This window comes from Geospiza fortis, unplaced genomic scaffold (genome assembly GCF_000277835.1).
Source record: "Geospiza fortis unplaced genomic scaffold, GeoFor_1.0 scaffold424, whole genome shotgun sequence".
Taxonomy (NCBI): domain Eukaryota; kingdom Metazoa; phylum Chordata; class Aves; order Passeriformes; family Thraupidae; genus Geospiza; species Geospiza fortis.
In genome coordinates this window covers 1,984,125-2,008,383 of record NW_005054354.1, presented here as the reverse complement: position 1 = coordinate 2,008,383, position 24,259 = coordinate 1,984,125, and the positions used below count along the sequence as shown (strand labels likewise).

At 38.8% G+C, this 24,259-nt stretch overlaps 1 protein-coding gene across 1 annotated transcript in view; it reads left to right on the top strand.

The window, feature by feature from the left end:
- The window catches only part of PRKAR2B (protein kinase cAMP-dependent type II regulatory subunit beta), a 76,674-nt gene that overhangs the window by 1,087 nt on the left and 51,328 nt on the right, over positions 1–24,259 (top strand). The window contains exon 2 of the mRNA XM_031059018.1: positions 511–562. Within this exon, the coding sequence (XP_030914878.1) occupies positions 511–562 (52 nt within the window). The remainder of the gene's footprint in view (positions 1–510; positions 563–24,259) is intronic.

Genomic DNA, 24,259 nt, shown 5'->3' with positions numbered 1-24,259 from the left:
ACGGACCGCCCGCGCTGACGCCAAGGAGCGGAGCCCGCGGGAGGGTTCCCGTATCCCGCGGCAAACTTTAACCTCCCGGGCTTTCCCCCGGTGTTCGCGGTGCTGGTGTTTGGCATACAGGTATCACCAGCTGCATCGCTTGTAGCGTGTGAGCCGGCAGTAGTCTAGCAAAGAGCTGCCTGTATACTTTCTTTTTATAGGAGCAAATCTGCATTCAGTAATTAGTGCAAGGGTAAGTCTGCCTTAGAAAACGCCTCTCATGGACATGTTACTGTATTCAAGCACTTGATTAGGCGTTTTGCGTAGATGCACTTACATGTGTTCTAGAAAGTAGAGCACAATTTGAAGCATAATTTCTTCTTGAAAGCCAGAGTGAAATTTTCTGCATTTAGAAGGGCCTGTGGAACAAGTGTGCTGTGACAGCAAGGAGCATTTGCAGTATCTTTGTGTTAGAAGGTAACACCGATCTACACGCAGCTTAATGACACCTTATCTTTGTGTGGCTGACAGGTTTTATTTCGAGACTGTGTCAATCCATCTGCTGGTGTGGGCTATGGGATGGGTAGGAGCTGCCTCTGAAGTGCTCTGTCTTTGTATCATGAGCAGGCTGACTGAAGGATCAGTCAATAAGGTTAGATGGAGAAGAGGAAAGCGTCCAAGCATCTTTATCTTATTTTTTTTGAGGATAGCTTGAAGTGTATCTTATCAAAGCAGTCATCCCTCCGAGTCATGCTGGAGGTAGATTTACTTAGCAGAGTACAGAAGGCAGTTGTTTGCTAGTTGAATTGTGGTGCGGGTTTTTAAATGATGTGTTATGTGCGTTTTGTCAGGAAATACAGATAAACAAGTAGGCGTTTAAGAATTGGGTAAGTTTTCAAAATGCTTTCTGTTACCCCATAAGACAGTCGCCATTCTTTTGATCTGTTCTTTGCAGCTATACCCACGTGTATTTAATGAGAAATTGAATCTGTCAGTCAGGTTCTGCAGATTTATGTGGCAATTTTAAGCTCTAATGCTGATTACGTGAGATTAGTAGAAATTTGAGAATTTGCTGGCTTTGAAAACTGAAATGGTCATAATGTGGAAGAAAAAAATTATTACCTTAATTCACTAACACTAGATGTGGTCTTTCAAACATTAATTATTCTAACACCAAACAATCTCATTGGTAAATGGAAAACTGGAATGTTGTATGGAGGGAAGTGCAGAAAAGTAGTTTTATTTATTAATGCGTATGTTTTACACACCTGTAACTTTACAAGGTGCTCTAAGAAGCTTTCTAAGCTTTTTGAATGAATACCAGTAATCTAGATTCTTTTGACAGTCTTTTTGTTGTGATTGTGAAGAGAGAAAGCCATTATTGTCAATATTCTCGTTAAGGGACCTGCTAGAATCTCTTAGTTTGATGAATTGATTTATTTGTTTGACAAAACCCCTTTAAAATACCACATTTTTAAGCCTAATATATTTTGAACGTTTAATTGTATTATGGTTTGTAAATTCTGTCAGTTCAAATAATTATTAATTAAAGGAAACAAAAAATGAAAATATTTATGAAGCCAGCCACGTGAAGGTTAATAAGAAGTAACTCATGGTAAATGATTACTAATAATGTGCTTGTGTATGTGTGCTTCGTGCAGGAGTGTGTATTTTAAATTCAAATTTTATGTCTGCCCTGAATATATTCTTCTAAGGTAACATAACAATGCGTCCACTCAGCCTATTGTTAATAACTGGAGGCATAAAGGCTTGTACTCAAATATTTGTCTAATGGGTTTACATACCAATTTAAAAGCATGTTTCTTCTATGCTTTTGCTTTCTCTTTCTAGAAGTAGCAATTCTTAAGAACTGAAGTTTGGGGGAAGTTTTAAATTTTTTTTTGCCTTTATGAATTATTAAACTTCTTCTGTATAGCACATTTGTCCTGTTTGCATCTTTAGGAGAGGGCAATAAATTTGAAAAGTTGATAAGCAGATGTGAAATGAAAACCTCTGTGAGGGAGGTCAGACCTGGTGGTGGTGTCTTTCCTTTGCTAAAGCCATATATTTGAAATGTCAAACTGACAGTATTCCTTAATTAATTCAATCAGAGCATTGTTGAGCTCTCACTGTAAATGATCCAAAACTATTTTTCCCCTACCACATGTTTCTAAATACCTACTAGCACCGCAGTTGAACTCTTTGTCAGTATTAGTTTTGTCCTTGAAATGTATTTTGGAAGGTACATGAGCATTATCCTGTTTCAGAAATGATGAGCTGAGGCATAAGCTGTGTTAAAAAGGAAAAAAACCTGTACTCAGGATTAAGAGTTATATGTGAACCTTGAATTAAACTCTGTTTGAGTCTCTGCTGTGTCCATTACCTCACTGCAGAAATCATATAAAGGTAAAAGCAGTTACCTTGTCTGGGGGGAGAACTTTGTTGTATTGGTGTCGTAGCTTTGAATTGGAGGTAAGGTGACCTCAGAAATGGCATTCTTTATGTTCAGAGCATTTAGATTACCCCCCTTGGAACACACAGTTTAATTTGGGAATGTTTTTCAGGTTTTCTAGTTGATTTGTTTGTTTGGTTTTTAAAAAAATATATTTAATTGTCCTACAGGGGTGTATTGGCATTAATCAGTTACAACAGCTAATTCCTACTAAAAAAAATAGCAGACACTAAATTGAATAGGAAATATACCTAAAAATGATCCCTATTTTAGAAAAGAACTTTTAGCAGGTCAAAAGTGCATATTAAGATTTATTATACAATGTCTGCAAAATTTGGAAATGCTCATTGAATTATTTGGTTTTTTTACAGTGACTAGACTTTTATTTTGATGTTACTTCTTAATGTTGATTTGCAACTTATTTTGATGGGCAATAACCTATGTAATTTGTAACAGTTGTTTTAAAATATTTGCCATAGATAAAAATTTGCATTTCATCTAGCCTTAATATGAATTAGGAGAGGAGTTTTTTGAGGTAACATTGCTGTTCTTTAAACTCAAAATTTATGGTGCTGTATGTATCATTTGGCAAGACATAGCCTCTGTTTACTTTATTTTTCTTTTGTTTTGTTTTACTTCAGTTTGTTTTGGTGTCTTTCTCAGTAGTGGTGTATTTTAACAGGAAAATAGTACAGCTGTCCCTCTCCTCCCCCGTGTGCTTCTGTTGGTGTGTTGGTTGCTTTGAGTTCCTTCTTTGAAAACTTGAGCTAGAAAATGCAAGTCTATACCTCAGCTTAACCCACTGATTGTGCCTAAATAGTATGAGATCACTATTTAGGTAAAACATACATCTTCTACCTTAGAATGCCATTTTAAAGGCATATCTTTATTTTAGTTCATTTATTCAGTCTGAAGTGCTTCACAGATGTTCTGTTCATAGAAATTTTGTAATAATAGGTAAACTGTAGAAACCAGAAAAACTTTGCACACAACTACAATTGTGTCATGTGTAGGTAATGGGTAGATTAGAGCAGTGGAAGAGGTCTGTAAGGACAAAGGAGCAATATCAAAATACATACAAGTTGTAGTAAGATATTCTTAAATCAGGGGCTGTATAGAAAAGCACGTGAATGTCTTATAAATGTGTAGATTCAAACTAAAATCTGCAATATGATGGGTAATGTCTGAAATCACTACCATCTGATATGTACTTAGCCAATCTTAGAAATGAAGTTTTAATAATTTCTACAGTCACTCTTTTGAAATACAGAAAGAAATAAATCACTGTTTGTGTGGTTATAAGGACAAACCCAATTGGAGCCTTCCAGCCGCAGACCAGTCCCTTGGGAGCATGGCATTGTCGGAGCACTCCTTGGCAAGGCTTTGGGACAGATCTCCTTGCAGTTTTCTAGGCTATGCCTGCTGTCATTCAGAGAATAACATGTGTAAATTAAGTGTTCAGGGTGGGTGTTTGGGAAGAAGATGGATTCTGTGAGGGAAAAGAATTCCAGCTGCAAGAATTCGGTGCCTTGTTGGTCCAGTGGGTCTTGGTCAGGGGTTGGCTATTGGCTGCTCTTCTCTATTAGTGTACACAGTCACAAAGCCACAAAGCTTTCTATCCTTGCTGTAAGTCTTTAAAAAATGTAGAAATTTGAAATAATGATTTCCAGTATTTTTGACAGGAGCAAACTAAAATATTTTCTTTCTGCTAGCAGTTATTTTAGAGAGTAAACCCAAGCAAGTTGGCAGTTGTTTGTGGTTTGTTTGTTTGTTTTCTTTTATTCCTTAACCTCACACAGGTGTTTTATTCAAGTTGAGAGATTTGTCATCAAAAAACTTAGTTTGACAGAATTATAAGCAACTAGAAATGTGAAGCTGTAATATGTACCATTTAGTAGCCTTTGTTGGTAGGACTATGACTCCCTTTCTGACATGTATCTACTTGTGATTGTAGATGAAAGGAATACTTTTGACACAACCATTTTTGAAAAAAAAGTATGTTTATAGTAATAATTTAGTTGAAATGATAGCAGCCTCCACTCAAAAAGTATTTATGCACCCCACCCCTGCTCAAAATTAAGCATGAATGAGTGGAAGTGTCTCTGCTGGCTATTTTGTTGAATAATTTATTTATTATTCAACAATAAATAAAAAAGTGTATTGAAGAGAAGCAGGAGAAAGTCCCAAAGACCTATGGACAGAAAGATAGTAGAACTATACTAAAAATATTTGAATTTGTCTTCAGCTTCTTTTTGGCTAAAGAAACAACGTGGAGATAATTTTGGCTGACTGTTCAGCTTGGAAAAAGAGAACAGCATTAATTCAGGATGTATAGGAAGACATAAAATTTTGCTGGCATGGGTTTGTAGTGATTGCATTATGAATTATAACCTATAAGCAATGTCAATACTAATGTTTGCACAATAACACTCAGTTTCTTGCTTGTATCATGTCTGTCTCAAAGGAGCACCTGCTTCCTCAGGAACTCTCTAGGAATATTGTTTCACTTGCTGACTTTGTTTCAGTTGCCCAAGGAAACCTTATATTTTTTGTTCCCTGTGTTTACTCCTGTTTATGCATTTAAGCGAATGTAAAAAACCAATTTATTTCCCTGATTGGTGAAGAGAATAAAGATTAATCTCTGGACTTCAAGAGAGTGCATGTTTTTAGAAAGCACTCCTACAGCACAATGACCTAGTGCTTGTAACCTGCACAGAGGTGCTTCATGCATCTGTCAGGAAGTTAAGTTTAATACCTGTATATCTCATGGTTTATCCCAAGTCTGTTGTGCAAAAGTATTGCACTGTGTTCTCTGGTTCTGTCCAGTTCCCTCAGTCTGTGTGAAATTTACCTAAACAGTCAAATCTCTGCAGACTTACTGGCCTTAGCTGCTCCTGTAAATCTGGAACATACAGTTTGGAAATCACACATTTAGGTCACAAGGTAGAGATTAGTCAAGGTACAGGCTGCTGCTGCACTTCTGGTTTTCAAATATCAAAGATGACCTCTAGATTGGGAAATTCCATTTGTTGGGGCAGTGATGAAAGAAGCAAGAAGGCAAGGTGGAAGGCAGGACATGGAGGAAGAAAAGGAGTCAGTGTGTGGTAAGGAAAATACAAAGGTAAAAACAAGAGATAGGAGGAGATACAGAACTGCGGTAAGGGGAGAAAGATAAAAGAATAGACAGCACATGGGAGAAAGCACATGAAATTGTCCACCCTTGTTTTTCTACCCAGCTTTAGCCCTGCTGTCCCAAATTTATATCCTGAATTTTCTACTGAGATTCTGTTTGACTTATAAATATGTTTCAGAAGAGCATAAATGTGAGCTTAACTAAAATCAGTGGTCAATGCATTGTATGGATGTGAATTTGGTCATTGATGCTGAGAGATCTACTAAAATGCTTTGACATGGTCATCTCTCTTATTACCATGTCTGGAGCCTCATAACACTTGCATTTTAATGAAAGTTTCAACTCAGGTTTTTTATGGAGGATCCAGATTGGTTTCAACCATTTTCTGTTTTAAAAAATAATAGTAGTGGTCATTAGGAAGAAAGTCAACAGGCATATGAGTACAGCTACCACCTTCATGGCTAAGAGAGCCAAGATGGTGCTGATGAAGAAATGAAATGTTGAACAGTACATAACACACAGGGTGAAATGTCCCTACTTTTAATGCTTATTACAAGTCACAGTGGTTATTTAATCAACTGTTATTTTAAAGGAAATGTCTTAAAGTCACACTGTAGTTACTGTAGTGTAACTATTACCAACCCAGGTTTGAACTCCTATTATGAGCTTCAAGTGAATGTAATTATACAGAAGTTCTGTGCTTTCAAAAGGTTAGCAATTTTTTAAAAGTGAATGAAGGAGGGAGAAGAGTTTGAGAAAAAGAGCCATTAAAAATGGCTCAGTGTTCTCTGCTTCTGGAATAGGTCTTGACATACATAAACTGGAAGAAGAGGAGGTGATTTTACCAGGGATGATACATTTATCACATAGTCTGACATTGTTGCTTGTTTTATGGATGTGGGTGCATAAAAGATGAACTCCATGTGTACATGAATTACTACATGCTTAGATAAACCTGTCAAAAGAAGTAAGCTTGTCTATAAGTAGATATTACCATAAACATCCATCAATTAGAGTGTTGTTTGAAAGTATTCTTATGAGAATTCTAAAGGAAATACAAACTTTTTTTCCCCTTTTCTTTGGGACATTGGATGATGATACTGGTAAGTCTAGGTAGCTTTATATAGGGTTTTATACTGAAACCCCTTATCCTTTCAGGGAACCCTTCTAGGCTAACCCTTGCACATGCTGGGTAGGAATGATCACCCATTTGCTGCATGGAACTGAACGGGATGTTTTGATCATGACAAATAATTATAAACTTGGGGTTTATTTAATCTTTTTCTTTATGGAATACATTTTTTGGTCTGTAGATCAGTTTTCACTCACAGTACTAAACAAGACTTTGTTGAAGAGGGTGAAATTTGGCTTTGAGTGTGCTTTGTTTTCTGTTCGTTTTTTACGTTTCTAATTGACTGGCATCATTACACTTTTCCTTGTAGAAAAGCATCATGTTTGTCAGTTTGGTTTTTCATTAAAAATATGAGGAGTTCTGTTTCAGTTTTTTGTGCACTTAGTGATAAAAATAGCAGAAGTACTCACAGAGAATTTCTGTTTGCAGTTTCTAGGCAGTGTAATACACGAATCCAGATTTATAGCAATGCAGCAAGTAACCCAGAAGACACACAGTTCTGGGGTTACATCAAAAGGATGATGGTAATCAAATGCCCAGTGCCTTATTCAGCATTTCCAGTGATACATGTCATACAAAAACGTGAGAGGTCTGAAATGAAGGGGGATGGAGGCAGGCAAGGGTGCCTGAAGTGCATGGGAGTAAAATGCAGATTGTAGGTACAAGGTATCCTCAGAATGAGCTGTACAACAGCCATATGGCAGTTTGCCATCCTTTCCATAAACGGCATCCTTTTAGCATTGCTGCTCAGAAAAGTAATTTGTGGACCACAGATAAAATAAGGAAATTATAAAGAATAGAACAATAAAAAAAATCCAAATTTTAATTTATTCAGCCTTGCCTTATTGTGCTATAACACTCTGGATAATGGAAGGTACAGTTGTGAAAAGCATGCTGTAACAACAGAAAGTGTTTTTCACTTATGTGTTTGACTCCTAAATTGCTTAATGAGATTAAGAAAAAATCATCAGGGCAAGAACTTGAAGCTGAGAGCTTGAGCAGGTAAAGGCTGATAATGAGAATAGCTGTCTTACACATCCAGTTTCAGTTATGTGACTGAAGTGGTTTCTGTAAAGCTGGGCTAAAAGGGACAATTAGTAAATATTATGAAGACTTCCTAAATGGAGGGTCTAGAAAATTGCTGTATAAAATAGATTTTGAAAGGAGAAGTAACATGATCTTTCCTGCTCAGTCATTCCAGATACCATCCTGCTTGTATAAAGATTTTTATAACAGTGTCAATCCCTTCTGAATCCCTGTAATGCAGATGTCAAACATGTTTTTATAAATAGTGGTAGTGTTTTCATATTGTACCTTTTTAGCAGAGATGTCCATTGTAAAGCATGCCAGATAGGAAGAAAATAAATCCTTTCCCAAAACTGGAAAGAAAAGATTCCTTGCAAAGCCTCAGTGTGGACTATAAATAAAAGATGTACTGGATTCTTGGTGTTGGGATGAATACAAGCTGGAACCAAGCATAAGCATTCAGACTGCCTGCCCAAGCACACAGGCTGAAGTTCTTGGTGTGTTTTCCCATTCTGATTTTAATGATAGTTTGTAATGCTAGTGTGAAAACCAAAATTCAGTGCCATGGGTTGTAAGGCATTTGTAAGTGTTGCAGGAAATGGGTTAATTTGAACTCAAGCTGTCCATAACAGCTTTGCTGTGGCCTTTTTTGGGTGACCTCACATATGAATAGATATTGTCACTGCACTGATCTGGTCCTTCCAATTTGTTTCCCATTATTTTTACCACTGAAATTGTTCCCTTTTAGATCCTCTCTCTGAAGCTGTCACACTTTTCATTGATGCTGAAGAACTCCATCTTTGGGCCAGTAATTGCCTTTGCTAAAAAATGCAGACTGATACCACAAGTCCTTGAAATCAAGTTCTTGATCAAGAGTTTTTGTTATTTAATATCTTGGAAATGAATGTCTAAAATCTAGTAAATATGTTTAAATATTCCTCCTGTTTTAACAATGGTTAATATGACAAAATGTCTGTGTAATAGAAGGCTGGAATTGTCATGAGATTTCTTGTTCTCTTCCAAAACAATGTTTGTGATACTCATCACACTTGCAGTCATAACAATTACAATATGTGCTATAGACATCTCAAAATTTTATTAAGACTTCAAACAAAATGTTTTCTACCATTGGAATAAACCAATTTTTCCATCATGAATGAGTTTTGAAAGTTGCATATTCTTAATAATTTATGATACTAAGTATGGAGGGAGAGGTTTATTTTTTGTCCCCAGTTATACCTAATTTCTGCTGAAATTGAGAAGTTAGGATCCGGTAGCTTTATCGATCTGTTTCTTCAGGAGTCTTTTTAGTACTAGACCCAGTCATCATTTTATCTTTAGTTCTATTTTTGGGGTTTTTATTTTTCAGTCCTGAACTCATAGTGCTTTTTCTTTCCAGCCATTTTGTTCAATAACTCTGAGTAACATTCAGGCATCTTTCTCTAAAACCCATCTTTTAGCTGATAATTTATCTCTCTCTACTGGTTTTTAATAGGTAGTCTAAACATGAGAAACTTTGATCTAGCCTTCACCACTAAAATATTTAAGCATCTGTGAGGTAATTTAAATACAACATTAACAACCTACCTTCTTTCCTGTTGCTTCATCCTACAGGAAATATTGTTTAATGCCTAATGCACATATAAAAATTGGTTTGAAAGAAGATAGATGGTTATTTATTCTTAGATACTACTAACTTCAATTCGTGTCAAAAAATTTATCTGCAGTATTTTTCTGCATGTCTCCCTTGCTAATCTGTCAGTTTTCCCCTTCTATTGAAATGTAGCTGCTGCTGGCAGTTGAGGTGGGAGTAGATGTAGATTAATTTCCATTATCCACCTTGCAAGAAGAAGTAATTTGTTCTTCTGGTTTTGCCTTCTTAGTATCAGGAATAAAATGGAGTCACTGATTTAAGTGCACCATAATTTGCTGTCTATCTGGAATATATTGTCATATGAACATGGCTCATCTGTAATTACTTCAGTTTATGGCCTCAAAAAATGCAAAAAAGAAGAGGAGGAATGTCATACTTTAAGTCCATCCTTCAGATTATTTCATTAAGCACAGATGCAGGGTTTGGGAGGTATAGGGAGGCTGGGAAGTCTTGGGGAATCTAATCAAAGAACATTTTGAGCTTGTAAGAGAAAGCTATGCTTTCCATGCAAATGTGTAGGTGTTTGTCCTCTTCTCTGACTTTGATTTTGGGAATTCGAGGCGTTTCTCAACAAGAGCTTCTATAAACACTGCTAGAAAGACCTGAGTTTCTTGCTACTGCCAAAATTGGATGTCATTGATCCATTTCCATGAAAGAGAGTTTTCCTGGGAAGGTTATATGGAGCACAAAAACACAGCCATGTGTTGCAACCTACTTCTTCCATCTCAACCTTTTTTTTGGCTGAAGGATTTTTCTCATACACTGGACTAAAAAAAAAACAAAAAACAAAGGAAAAAACCAACAAACAGTGAAAAGAAACAAATGGTAGTAGGAGGTAGCAAAAGACAGTAGAAAAATTTTCATCTTTTGCTGCTGTTAAGAGGATATCAAGTGTTTTGTTTTCCTTTGCCTTGTAAGGAAAGTGTTTTGTGTTTTGTTAAGTGTTTTGTTTATTATGCCTTTTTTTTTTCCAGTTTGTGAAATTAAGAAGGTTGCTTGGTCTGCTCTTTATCCAGAAGCTCAGTCAGGGGCTGAGATCCATTTCCCTTGCAGTCAGTTCCGTTTGGGAGTGATGGGAGATAAATCACAGAAATGTGTGTGATCACCCTTCTCAGTCAAAGGGAGGCACATTAATATTTACAGTTGTAGCATGACACTCACTGTCTTCATAGCTGTAACAGCAGATAATATAAGACCATCTGGGACTGAGCTGATGTCAGGTGCATGTACAGGCCTTCAGAAGAGGAGACAAGTACTCCTGGATCCAGATCATTGTAGTCATCTTGGTGTCAGCTTGTGCCTCATATTACTGAAATATGCTTTTTCATGTTAGAAAAATGTTTTTATATCTAACTCTGGAAGAGTTATAGCATGTGCTATCACTATAGCATGTGGATCCTTGACAGAATCAAAACTAAACATGCAAATGAGCTTCAGAAAGACATCCTTAAATCCTACAGGTTAAGGAGAGTATTAGTGCTTCTCCCTAATAGATCAGGCCATTGCCTCTTCTAGCTTGGAGGTGACAGACCCCAGGTCCATTTCTGGGAGCTGGCCTGTGGTCCCAGCCCCCAGGAGGAGTCTGTCCCAGCAGGCACTGCTAGAGGCCTCATTGGCATCGCACAAGCAGGGCATCATTCCATTGCCATGGGCTAATTTAACCATTTAGCAAAACTATTTTTGTTCTTATTATGAGCCTAGAGTTTTCTGTACTTGCTAAGATGTGTTTAGCTTCTGAGAAAGCAGTTACTATTTGTGGTTGTGGTCAGTATGTTTCCATCTGATGCTCACCTTTGACATCTATTGCAATGTCCTTTTCAGTGAGTTTCTTTCTTTTAGTTTTTTTTTAAAGTTTTGATATTTAATTTGCTGAAGTTATTGTACAGGTGCCTGTGAAGAGCTAATAAAACTGACTACACAGCTCTGAGTATACAAACTGGCACGTGCCTTCTTTGTTTCTTTAAATCATAGTGTGAATTTATTCCAGCACTGATTGGTTGGTCTGGTGTCCTGGGGTGGCTTTGTGATGTTTGTATCCCCAGCTGTCTGTTCTGTTTATGCTGGATGTTAAGTTCTGCACCTTCCAGGCTGTTCTGAGAGCAAGGTGGGCAAACAGGAGCGCGCAGTTTGTGCTCAGGAGCTGCACTCACTGCTCCTGTCTGCAGCACGGACAGGCAGACAGCAGGACAGAGCTCTCCTTTGCTTTTAGTTAGTTTTCAGCTGGCTGAGGCAGAGCAGTTCCCTGGACAGTGGCTTTCCTTTTCCTTGGAGCTGTCCAGCCCAGCCCTGCTCTGAGCACCCAGCAGAGCCCCTGGAGCTCACACCTGGGCTCACCGGGGCCGGGGCATTTCCAGCTCAGGAGGGGCTGGGAGAGACTGAGCCAGCTGAGCTGCAGCCACAACAAGGACCTTCTGAGTTTGCCATCTCTTCAGAACAGAGAGAGGTTTTATTGTTTAATATTATTCATTTTTTATGCCTGTGAATGCTTTGCTTGTTAAATAAACAGGTTTTTTCCTCTTTTCTCCAAGGAAATATTTTCCTGAACCAGTAGGGGGAAGGGCTTGAATCTGCTTTATAGAGGAACTCCTTTTGGAGTTTCCTCCCAAAGTTGCCCTAAACCAGTTTAAATTCAGCTGGGATGAGAACAATCCAGTTTGATGGCCTGGAGGAGGCAGTGGATACATGGCATGGAGTGTGTATTGCACCATTGCAAAGCTGAGTCTGATTCAGTGGATTCCTAAAGGTGCACTACAGTGTTCAGGTGGAGGAAGCACCTGAGTGTCTGGTTCAGAGCCATCTAATACTGATATTGAGCATGTCTAGTACTGATCAGCTGGCAGGCCAAGAATGAATTTATGTGACCTGTCCTTCATGGTAGGTACTAGTTTGGTATCAGCTTCTATTTTTCACATATTATTAGAAAGTTCATTCTTGTGAGGCTTTTCTCATTGTTAAATTCATTGGAAAATGGTGGAGCAAGTTCAGTTTTTTTCCTTTGTTAAGGAATTTGTGTATCACTTGCAAAATGAACTTGCCCTTGCTTGTTTCCAGTGTTTGAATGGCTTCTGCTGAAACCGATTTAAAACTGCAGGCAAGGTTCCGTGGAACAACACTCGTTCTTCCTAAATATCAAGAATAGAAATGTAATTGCTGTGACACTTGGAGCAGTTGCCTGACTGTGACTGATGTTCAGAAAGTAACAGGAGCCTCCTTATTGCTGAAGATACTTAGATGTATTGCTTGGATGTTTTTGTTTTGTTTTCATTTGGAAAATGTACAAAGGTCAGAGTATAAACACATGTGCTGCTTTAAAAATGTAAAGACCGAGCCAATAAGATGTACACATTTATTCCAGAAACCCTACTTTATATTTACTTCTGGCCAGGAACTGACACTGTTTAACTTGTGCTCTGCATTCCAGGACAAAACAGTTTATAGAGCTGTAGAACTACTTTTTTTCCAGATGAAGGAATGAATTTAGCTTTCCTTTTAGTGAGAGCCTTTAATGCAGTACATTTTAGGTACAATTTTTCCCCCCTCTAAAACTAGCCTTATGCCTTTCTTGCACAAAAATGTGTTTTAGAGATTGAGCAGTTGCAAGGTTTTCTAAGGATAACCTCTCCCTGTGTAGTTACTGTTTGATATGGGGTTCTGTGTTCCTAGAGTGAGGATCAGATGCATCTAACTGATTGAGCTTCAGGGAGTGGAAAGAAGATTGAAGTTTTGTAGCTCGTAGTTAGAAAGTTACACAAATTCCAGTGAGAAAGTGAGGTGGAACTTGGCACTGGATACAAACCTGTCACTCTTTTCCTGCTTGAATCAAAAGAAATTTTAATCATACTTCTCAGTTTTAAAAAAGTGCTTTTGGTGATCAGTAGTTTTGATATCTAAGATAATACATGTTGCTTTTATTTGACTGCATTTTCTGTTGCCAGATCCCACGTATTTTATGGAACTAATTTGATTTCTAAGTAACTGCTTATTTTAAAAGCAAAAAGAAGAGCTTTGAAGTGGAGGTGTGAAACAAATGAAAGAGGCCTGTTTATCAGAATTACTGGCATGTCTGTAAAAGTGGATGGTGATAATCTATAATACTTACAGAAATTTTAAGGTCGTGATACAAGAACACCTGCCTATAAAACTATATGCTATAGGAAATACATACTTGTCTGTTTTTAATAGACTGGCCTGATGAAGCTCTTGTAGTCCATCAAATTAGTGATAAAAACATTTTTTAATTGTTATATAGGGTGTAGTATAGTAATGGAGGGTAACTAACTTCCCATATCCTACCAGTCATAAGAAGTACTTAAAAATTGTGGGAAAAAATTTATTTTAATACTCTGTGGGTCTGGATGAAATCCACAAGACAAAGGAATTTGGACTGAAGGCTAGGCTTTTGTCTATTCTAATCTCATCCCTTGGTAACTATCCTTTAAGGAAGAAGAATGATCCACAAATTAAAAATAGGGCTCTGAGAGTTAAGACAAATTAGGTTAAATGTTTATGTGTGTCACAGTCTTGCTGTGTGCCTTTGAGTAATTTGCACTAGTGGCTGTAAATTGGCAAAATGGAATATTTGCCATTCCCAGCCTGCTGGGATCTTGTAGCAGTATGTATGTGAAGGATTGTGAAGGGCTCTTGTGTCATTGTTTGCCTATAATTCTTGAAAAAAACTTCTGTATCTTGGGAGTCCAGGGCCCAATTGATGCAAGAATTTAAGAATTTTTTTGTCTGATGCATCATTTTTTTATGGCCACATATAGAAAATGATGGGTTTATCTTTGAAAGGTGCAGGAATACCTCAGCAATCAGCAAAGCCCTTTTAACAGAGGAGACCCCTATGATTTGTTTAGGCTACAAAGATTGCCCTTAAAAGTGTAATAAACCTGAGATTGCATTACTTGATTGTCATTTACCAAGCTGTTTATACAAAAGGTGCTTGTGGCTGTTAGCATGGGCTCCTGCCAGGTGACTGTTACAGAATCCTACCTTCAACCATGTGCTGTTATCGACTCTGCCTATAAAAGGTGAATAAATTTTTAGTCTTAAGTCACCATCTTTTCTTATAAAAAAAAAGTTGTCTGTTTTTGTAACTTCATGGGTTTTTTTAAAAAATCCACTATTAAGACAAAGAGTGTTCATCTATTTTTTTCTTGCCCAAAATAATCCACTCATCTTCACTTGTAGTAACCTAATGTGAATGCTGGGAATGTAACTGAAAAGCAATATTTATCCTGACTTATGAATTGAATGTCCTTTAATTTCTGAAACTTCCTAAAGCAGTCTGTGTGGGTTTTTTTTTTTCTTTTTTTTGAGAAAGCAAGACAGAAATGTTAGAAAATTCCAATTTAATTTACAAAAATGGATTGGGGTTTTTTTTCTGCTGAGGATTTAATGTAAAGCATGCATCTTCCAGTAAGGTGAAGATCTTTGTGTATACTTGAATATCCAGTGTATCTTTGTGGATACTTGAATATCCAGATCACTAGGCCAGTCTGCTTTTCAGCATGCTTGTTTGCACATTGTCTTGGCTTCAAGAGAAGAAATTTTAGTGCTTGCCCTTGGAATATGGCATAGCCTGGAAAGTAGGACTTTTTTTTTCCAGAGGTGTGGGCTGCTAGTCTGCCATGTACCCAGTCAGGCAGTGTTTTCTTTTCCTTTTTTAATGCACTCTCGACATTTTCTGTTTACCTGATCTCAAAGAAATAGAATTTCTTGAAAGGCAGTGTAGGTTGTGGGAAGACTATCAGGACAAGCAGCACTTTGTCATACACAGATTAAAGCATTTCTGCCATTTCCCAGAGCAGAGAGTCTGGCAATATTCCAGATTATCTGCATCTGCTAGTCTGCCTTTATTCTAGCTCTGTATATTCCTGGTCAGTACCCAAATCTTGGATCATATTCCCAGGTAGGTAAGTGTAAATAGACAGTGTGAAAGTGTGTGTTGGACTTCTGGGATGGGTCTACAGGAAAGGAGTCTTTGGGTCATAACCCATTTGCTATGGTTGGCTGTAGCTGTATTTCAGGTAATGGTGTCATGATCACATGTAATTTTGCTATGGAATCTGAAGTGGAAGCATAGTAGGTTTTTTTTGTTGTTTTTTTTTTTTTTTTCTTTTTTGGGTTTTTTTGTTTTGGTTTGGTTTTTGTTTGGTTGGTTTTTTTTGTTTTGTAAAGCCCTCTGTTGGAAGACTGTTATATTATGCCAAGAATTATTTCATTGCCTGATGACTAATCAGCCTGCTGGAGAGTTTTGCTATCAAGAGTCACAGAAAGTTGGCCCCTGCTAGGAATCTCACAGATAGTTACTGAAGGAAGTCGGGACAATGTTCTCAAGCATCCCTAGCCAGGGAAAGAACAAAATGGGTGTGAAAGTGACTGTGATGCTGAACTTTACTTACAAGAGATGCAACTTTTCAAGTGCTGCCCAAAGTATTGAGCAAAGCAGAGAAATGCTGAAAAATCCACTACCTGCCATTACTAGACATTTCTGAATGTGATCCACAAGTAATGGAGCTGAAAGACATAATGGGATTTAGTTTACATTGTGAGGTGCTTTTAACATTACTGCAGTATCAAGAAAAGAAATTATAGAAGGTACATCTTTGTATCTGTGCTTTGAATACCCCTTTTCCCAGGGAATGTTGTTCAGGTGCTGCCAGTAATCTCTGTTTCACATGAACACAACAGAAGGTACTGAAATAAATGGGTGTCTGCAGTTTCCTTTGCCACTCCTCAGCTCACTTGCATGAGTCAATTTGTTCAGAACAGAAAAGGGATGTCCTATTAATCTATAAGGTCTGTTCAGCTGTGGGATCTCTCTGACCTCTCCATTCTCTTGAAAAAATGAGTTATTTGCCCTCAAAGATTTCATAATTGAGGCACAGGTAGGAAGCAGTTTGAGAATAAAGACTAGATACATAAAGAGGCTCAAGTGGCAATATTTGGCATCATTATGCACAAGTTACACCTTTGGGGCACAAAAATCTTACCACCAAGTCAGGGTGTAGTCCTGGAATGTTCTGGGGATGTTCTGTGTTGTTACTGTGGAAGAGAAAAACAGTGTAGGCCTGGAAAAAGATGCTAAATGACTTACATGTACTATGTTAGGTGCTGTTTGCCTCTTGGCACTGGGACAGTCACATGCAGCAGCTTGGGTCTGTGTTTGATCATGGTCGTATAAATGTATGTATCATGATACAACAAAATTATCATGACTGAGTAGGAGACAGAAACTGGGCTGTGCAACGTATTGTGCTGTGAGCTGCAACATGTTCTGCATGCCTGCGTTTGCTAGAAGAGAGAGTGACAACAGCGTAACATGATTGAAAACTGAGGGCTAAACGTTCCAGGAAGAATTTCAGGATCAGGATGGTGTGATCATGGAGATGAGGCCCATGCTCTGTTTGCTCTTTGGTCAGTTGTTAGCCATCACAATGGATCTCACAAGGGAATGGGTCTGAGTCCTGCCTGGTCACTTGGAAAGTAGCTATCCCTGATTGTCACCATTCTTTACCTGCCCACGTCAGGGGAGAACAACTCCCAGCTGTTCAGTTTGGAAGTGCCATTTGTAAGATCCTCAGTTCATTGTTGACAGCATAATATGTCAATGTGGTGCTCCTTAGAGAGAACAAAAATTTGTTTTATTTTAAGTCACAGTAGCTCACTGTTGATGGATTTTTCTTGTTATTTGCCGTCCTTCAGTTGCTTTGGGACATCTCCCATATCTTCAGCAGCAGCTGATTGCATTGCTGCTGAAGCAATGTCAACAGGCCAGCATGCAGCTAACTCAAAAATTAAGCCTGTGAAGATTTGTGGAGTCACTTAGGTATCACTGTCACCAGGCTTTTTGGGTAAATTTCTCTATGCCCTTCCATGGCTCATACAGCCATTCATTAAAGTCAACCTGAACCACACCTGGGCTCTCTATAATTAGAGATCATCGGAGGTCTTGTGGATGTGGGTAGTGATTCTGACTGTTGGAAAGGGAAGTAGATGCCTGTATTACTCAAGTTGAATCTGTATCTCACCTTCTCCTTGGACTCCCGTTGTCCCACACGTGTGCAGGGGTAGATGAGAGCAGATGCTGTCATGGTATCCAAGGCCTGTTTTGAAGTGAGTGCAGCTGCCAGCACCAGTTGTGCTTTATTCACTTGCCCTGAGAGCTGTAAAGGCCAAATCACAGAGGGTGCTTTGGCCAGCAGATTCACTGCCATCCCCTGTAGCTGCTTGCAGTAATTTAGCACTGCATGTATATGGGAAGGGAACAGTGAAATAGTTTGAATTTTGTCTTTTCCCTCCTCTCCTACCTTTGACTCAAACTCTCAGATCTTTACACAAGGTTTTTTGTAGCCCAGGCTTTTATTGCTGGTGTTGCCCAGGTCTGTAGCCTAAGAGTACAGGCATTAGCTGGAAACAGAAAAACAAAACCCAGAAGTATCCCAAACCTGTTCTCAGAAGCTTAGGGAAGGTGTCAGCCACCAAGTTAGGTGACTTCAGTAGGTGTGTTGCAAGCTGGTGTGAGGGTACTGGGACTTGTTCATTTGGTACTGTTTCACCAACTGCTTTGGTTGGCTGCCAGACATGGACAGTTTGTCTAAAGTGGGGATTATGTTATTTGTAGTCTAACCAGTGGAACATCTGATTAGGAAATGGGTGGTAGGCTCTGCCTGTGGACTGTTAGATGTTTTGTTACTCAGCATGCTGTATTCAAGGAAGCACTGTCCTGCCATCAGTATCACCCACAAGCTGCTTCTCTGTGGTAGGAGTGAGGACAAGATATTTCTTAAGAGCTTCCCTTTTTGGCCATGGATTTTCCAGTTAGATGCTTATATTTATTTTGTTTGGGTAGGGTTTTTTTCAAATTGGTTTTCTGAAGCAGCTGTTCTCATTATATTAAAGCAATAACACTTGGGGTTTGGGCTTTAAATTTTTTTTCTTTACTGTCACTGTGCTTTCTGATGAGGTACATCTCTCAGCCTGTCTCTAAAACCAAATGTGGAAAATGTGCTTTGCCTCATTATCTGAAAGCTAACAAAATTGTCTATTTTAGATCTGAATAGCTGAGAATTCATTATCATGAATGCAAGAGAAACTCCCTTTAAGTACGTAATGTTCTTAAAATGTGGAAACTTTAAAATATGCATCAAATCCAAAATCTTAGATTCACCAGGAAGTGAATAAGCAGGCAATGCAGATTGCAGATTATACATATTCATATACTTCTTCATCAAGGTATTTTGTACAACACATTTCTGCCAAGGCAGTCCTAGGAACCAAGCAGAGTCTTTGTAGAAAATCTTTGCTTTGGAAAGTTTTAGTGGTGTTTGCCCAAGTAGGATTTGTTGTAATAACCTGATAGCAAAGTGATGAAAACATGAAAAATAGTAGGAAAACCTGAGTCTCAAAAGCTTTGAGGCTTTAGATTAAACATGGGTAGTATGAATGTGTATGGGAGAAAGCAGTTATGTTCACCATTGTCAAATGATATAAAATAGATGAGATAATTATAAACTCTACACAAAAGTACACTCCTTCAGAGAAGAATACTGACATCTTCTCCAGCCCACTTCCACCAGTGAGATTGCAATGTTATTCCTTTGTAATAAATATATCTTGTCAAGAGACAAAGACAGGCCAAAATTTTGTAAAAAATAAACCAATCAAACAAACCAACCCTCCCCCCAACAAAGGACCTAAAGCACGGTTATGTAATGGCTAAGAGAAGGAAATCAGGAGAACAAGTCATTCATGTAAAACCTTCAGTGCTCTAGTTTTCAGTTTGACAGAAATATTGTTTCAAGGACGGGTACAGATTTTTTTATTTCATGAGATGGTGAACCTGAAGCAATTATGCCAATTTGATCCTTTACAGGATCCCAGCTGATCTGGACATTGCTGGTAGAGCTTTGGCAGAATTACCAGTTTTTCTTGTGTTCTGATAGGGAACATGCATACATTAGTGTATATGCTCCAGGCAGCAAAATTAGAAAGCAGAAAAGAACATGAAATGGATCTAAATGCCTGTGCAGCAGTGTTAGAAAGCAAATAACCACAATATTCCTAAAATAGCTTGTGAAATTTCAAGTGAGAGGAAGCCATTTAGAGATGGTAAGAAGGCAAGCATTACTGACGTTTTCTGTCAGATTGTTTGGTAGCAATTGTAAGCCGTGCTCTGCCTGTAGCAGAATATCCCTTGGAGATGGTAATAAATTAGCAAAGCAGGATGTCACTGCTAGTGATGTTGGGTGTAGTGATCATGTTAAAAAAAACTCAACAAACAAGAAAAGCCCAACATATTCTGCTAGGGCAGAAATAAAAACAGAATCTTCTAGGTAGTGACCCCCTGCTGAAGCAGGGCTGCAGGTCTGGAGTCTTGGCCCTGTGGGAAGGACTGGGGCTTTGTACTCAGGGCATGGCCCAGGAAGGCTGATCTGTCCCTCAGACATTTATTCCATTGGTACTTTTAGGCTCAGTTTTCCTTTCAAAAGGTGTGAAACATGCCAATCACTTGTTTTTAAATTTTTAAAAGTTTAATAGTAATAAAATGGTTATAAAAATAGTAATACAATTAGAGTAATAATAATTTGGACAATTTGGATTAGGACAATATGAGACAATAGAGACGAAGAGTTATGGACGTCCGAGTACCTTTATCTGGGCAGTACAAGCCTGAAAAAGGACACACGTTAACAGAGGATTAACCCTTAAAAACAATAACCTGTTGCATGTTCATACACCTCATACATGATGCATAAATTCCATTCAAACACAGGATTCTGTCTGGTCATTGTCAGCTTCTTCCTCTTAATCCTAAAAGGTGTCTTCATGGCTGAGCAAGGCAGGAAGAAGTTCATTTCTTCTGATAAGAGAGCAATAAATTCTCTTTCTCTGAAAGATTTAGGTGTCCTGTGGCTGCTATCTCAGTGTGAGTCCTTTCTTTAGAAAAAAAAGTATCTTACATAGCATGTTTTTTGTTTTAACATTTTGATGTAACCTAAAACTATATTTAACACACTACTTAAGAGAATTAATACAGCATTACTTTCTAACACAACACATATAGTATTTATTTTAATATTTGCGAAAAGCCAATCGTAAAATACGCATTTTTTACAAAAGGTATTGTCTCTGACACTACTACTTTTCGTCATACATCCTGAGTAATCCAGGGTTGAGGGCAGCAAGTGCTCCAAACCAAGATTTCCACAGATGTACACATCTGCTTCTACACAGACAAATTCTAACACAAATTAACTTTTTTGCCCTGTGGTATTACAGAAGATTAGAAATATTGCTATAAATTTTATATATTTGTTTCCTCTTATCTAGATCACTGATTACTTTTAATCAGATAATGACCAAGTGTACTGGTCACAAGCAATAATGAGGATGAATTTCTAAGAACAAACATGCTAAGTAACAGGATACATATGCATAGAAAACTCATCAACATCTTCACTTCGTTGCTTTAACAAGGGACATTAATCTGAAAGAATAGATGTAAAAACTAAAAAAAAAAAAAAAAGCCTAAAATCTTGATCAAGCTGTTTAGGTGGAAAAAGATCAGCATTTGATTCCCAATAATGAGCTGTGACAGCCCATTTCACTGTGTTGGGTCATTGGTCTAACATATCAGGCAGCTATTTAATTTTTTTATTTTCAGTGTTTGTAATTACATACAGCATCAATTATTCATAAGAGTTCAAATCTTTTTAACTGATGTAAGTAGGAGAGACTTATTTACGTCACTTTCAAGGTTCTGTGTTCTGACAGGTTAAATAAACAACTTGCAGAGTAACTCCAGCCAGAGTTGGTTTCATTGGGCCCCAGCTTCACTGCCCTGTGCAGGCACACACAGCACAGGGGATCAGCAGGAGGAGGCAGAGATGTGCACACCCCTGCAGGGCTGTGATCTTGTGTCCTGGGATGGCTGCTGTGCCTGGAGTGCTGGAATGGAAGGACAGGGCTCTTTAGGAAGGACAGACAGGAGACATGAGGGGAGGGTGCTGCCCTCATGGCAGTGACCAGCTGGAGGGCATGGAGCAAAGTCTGGGGGAAAGAGGAGAGAGCCTGTGGGTCAGGATTAAAGGGAGGGCAGGGACAGGGGACATTGCACTGGGGTCTGCTACAGCTGCCAGGCCAGGAAGCACAGGAGGTCCTCTATGGGTGTTCTCACATTCAGAACTCCTGGTGTGTGGGATTCACATTCTCTGAACCTGAGAGAAGCAGAGAAAAGAATGATCAAAACGATTCTTATCTCAATTGCTGCCCCTCTTGTTCACAAGTGGAATGCACTGTGAAAGATTGTTTACCTGAAGGGAATTTGTAATTGGATTCTGGTGTGAGTTTTTGATTAATTGACCAATTGAATCCGTGTGTGTGTGTGTTGGGACTGTTGGGTTTCAGTCATGAGATTTTGTGCAGTTGAGTGAAGTTGGGTAGTTGTGCAGATTCAGTTTAATGTAATATAATATAGAATAGCATAGTATAATAAAGTAATTAATTAGCCCTTTGATATCCATGGAGTCCTCCTTGTCTTTCTCCCTGCCATGGGGGGTCACTTTATTTCTGATACTGGTGTTCATGGGGAACTTCATCCACCCCAGCATCTGCTGGAAGGACAGCACAGCAGAGCAAAAGCGATTCCAGGACATGCCGGGAATGCCTTGGTGGTAACTCCTCCAAGGGACAGGGGACCCAGCAAGGAGAGGTTCTGTGCTGGACTTTGTTCTCACCAGCAGTAGGATCTGGAGGGGAATGTGACTCTCCAGTGCAGCCTGGGCTGCAGTGACCATGAAGTGGTGGAGTTTGAGATCCTGAGGGTGGTGATCAGGGTGCACAGCAAGCTCAATACCCTGGACTTCAGCAGAGCAGATTTTGGCCTATTTGGGGATTTGCTTGATAGAGTGCCATGGGAGAAAGTCCTGGAGGGAAGAGAAGCCTGAGACAGGTGGTTAATATTCAAGAGTTACCTCCTCCAAGCTGAGGGGTGATGCATCCTAACAAAGAGAAAATCTGGTAAAAATGCTAGGAGGCCTCTGTGGATGAACAAAGAGCTCCTGGACAAACTCAAACACAAAAAAGAAGCCTACAGCTGGTGGAAGCAAGGACAGGTAGCCTGAGAAGAATACAGAGAGATTGTCTGAGCAGCCAGGAAAACTGGTTAGGAAAGATAAAGCCCTGAAAGAAGTAAGTCTGATCAGGGATACCAAGGGCAGCAAGGAAAGCTTCTATAGATATGTTTGTGATAAAAGTAAGACCAGGGAAAATGTGGGCCTTCTCCAGAAGGAAATAGGAGATTATCTGTATATGGAGAAGGACATGGTACACAACAATTTTATTGCTTTAATCTTTGCTGGCAAATTCTCCAGCCACAGCACTCAAGTTGCAGAAGACTTCAAGTCCCAGAAGGGACTGGGAGAATGAAGAATCACCCACTGTAGGAGGCCAGGTTCAATATTTTCTGAGGAACCTGAATGTGCACAGGTTAGTGGGACCTGATGAGATGCATCCATGGACTCCAAGGGAACTGTCCAGGGAAGTGGCTAGGCCACTGTCCATCAAATTTGAGAAGTCATGGCAGTCAGTGAAGTTTTACTGACTGGAAAAAGGAAAACATAAGCCCCTTTTCTAAAAATGGGAAAAAAAGGAAGACCTGGGGAACTACAGGCTAGTCAGTTGTACCTCAGCAGATGCATACAGTGAGATATTCTTGTTTCTGTGCATTTCAATCCTTTTATAGATGTATTGATGTCTGCAAAGACAGCAATAATTATGTATGTATTTGTTTTGGTACAGATGGTTTTAAAATCTCTAAATGTCATTTTAAATTGAAAAATAAATATATTTTAAGCCATCCCATGAGATGAAGCCATTTTTTCTTGCCAACATCTACTTTTCTTGCAACAGGCAAATAATTCTCTCTCTGTTTTTCTCCCAGTAGCACATAAATGCTGCCACTATAGTGTTGTTTCTCCCTCATCTTTGGCTTCTCAGTGAGTCTACAGGATTCACTGAAAGCCTGTGATACCTTCATGCCTCACTGCCTGCATTCTGCTCTGTATGGGAATGCACCTGTCTGTGTGCACTCTGTCTCCCTGGCTACAGAGCAGACTCAACTCCTTAGGGAGCCCTTTCCTCCTAAAGTGTGTGCTTGCAATGCCTTCCAACAGCACACCTTTCTTTGCATGGAGCCAGATCCCTCTGTGTGCAGATCCCGCCCTTTTAGGAACTGTGAGTGTTCTTCACTGAGGTTAGTCAGAGCTTTGGAGTGGGCTTCACATGTTCTTGAGATGTTAAGATTTGTTTATTGGGAAATTTGGGGCAGTGTTGCTGTCTAACCTGTCAGGTTCTTTGGCTGACTGGTACATACAGGAAGCACCTATGGCTGTGGTTTACCTTTTCTCTTTGTGTAAAGGCCAAGCCTATGTGCTGTTGTTCTTCCATTTTGTTTTTAATAAAAAAATCCTCTTCTGAGACTGACTTATTTGGTAAGGGAAATAATAAAACATAACTTATGTATTTCATCATTGAAATATTACCATTGCTGTTAAATTTCCAGGTTGAAATACAAGTATTTTGAAAGCTATGCTCTAACTACTGTACTGCCAGGACTGTTTGTCTTCCAGATAATAGCTGTGTATTTGCTGTGCTCATCCCTTCTTCTCACGCCTCACGGTTGTCATGTCCTTTCACAGAGAAAAGACAAGAGCCATTCTCCATAGACCTGGCAACCCTTTGTCAGAGTCATTTCTTCAAACTGTCAGTGAGTTTGTCATGCTTTCCTGGAGATTTTTGTATCAGTGTGAAGGTGCATTAACATAACTGTATTGTCTTGTGTTGGTCTCAGCCTCTGAAACAATCATTCTACCTGGATTA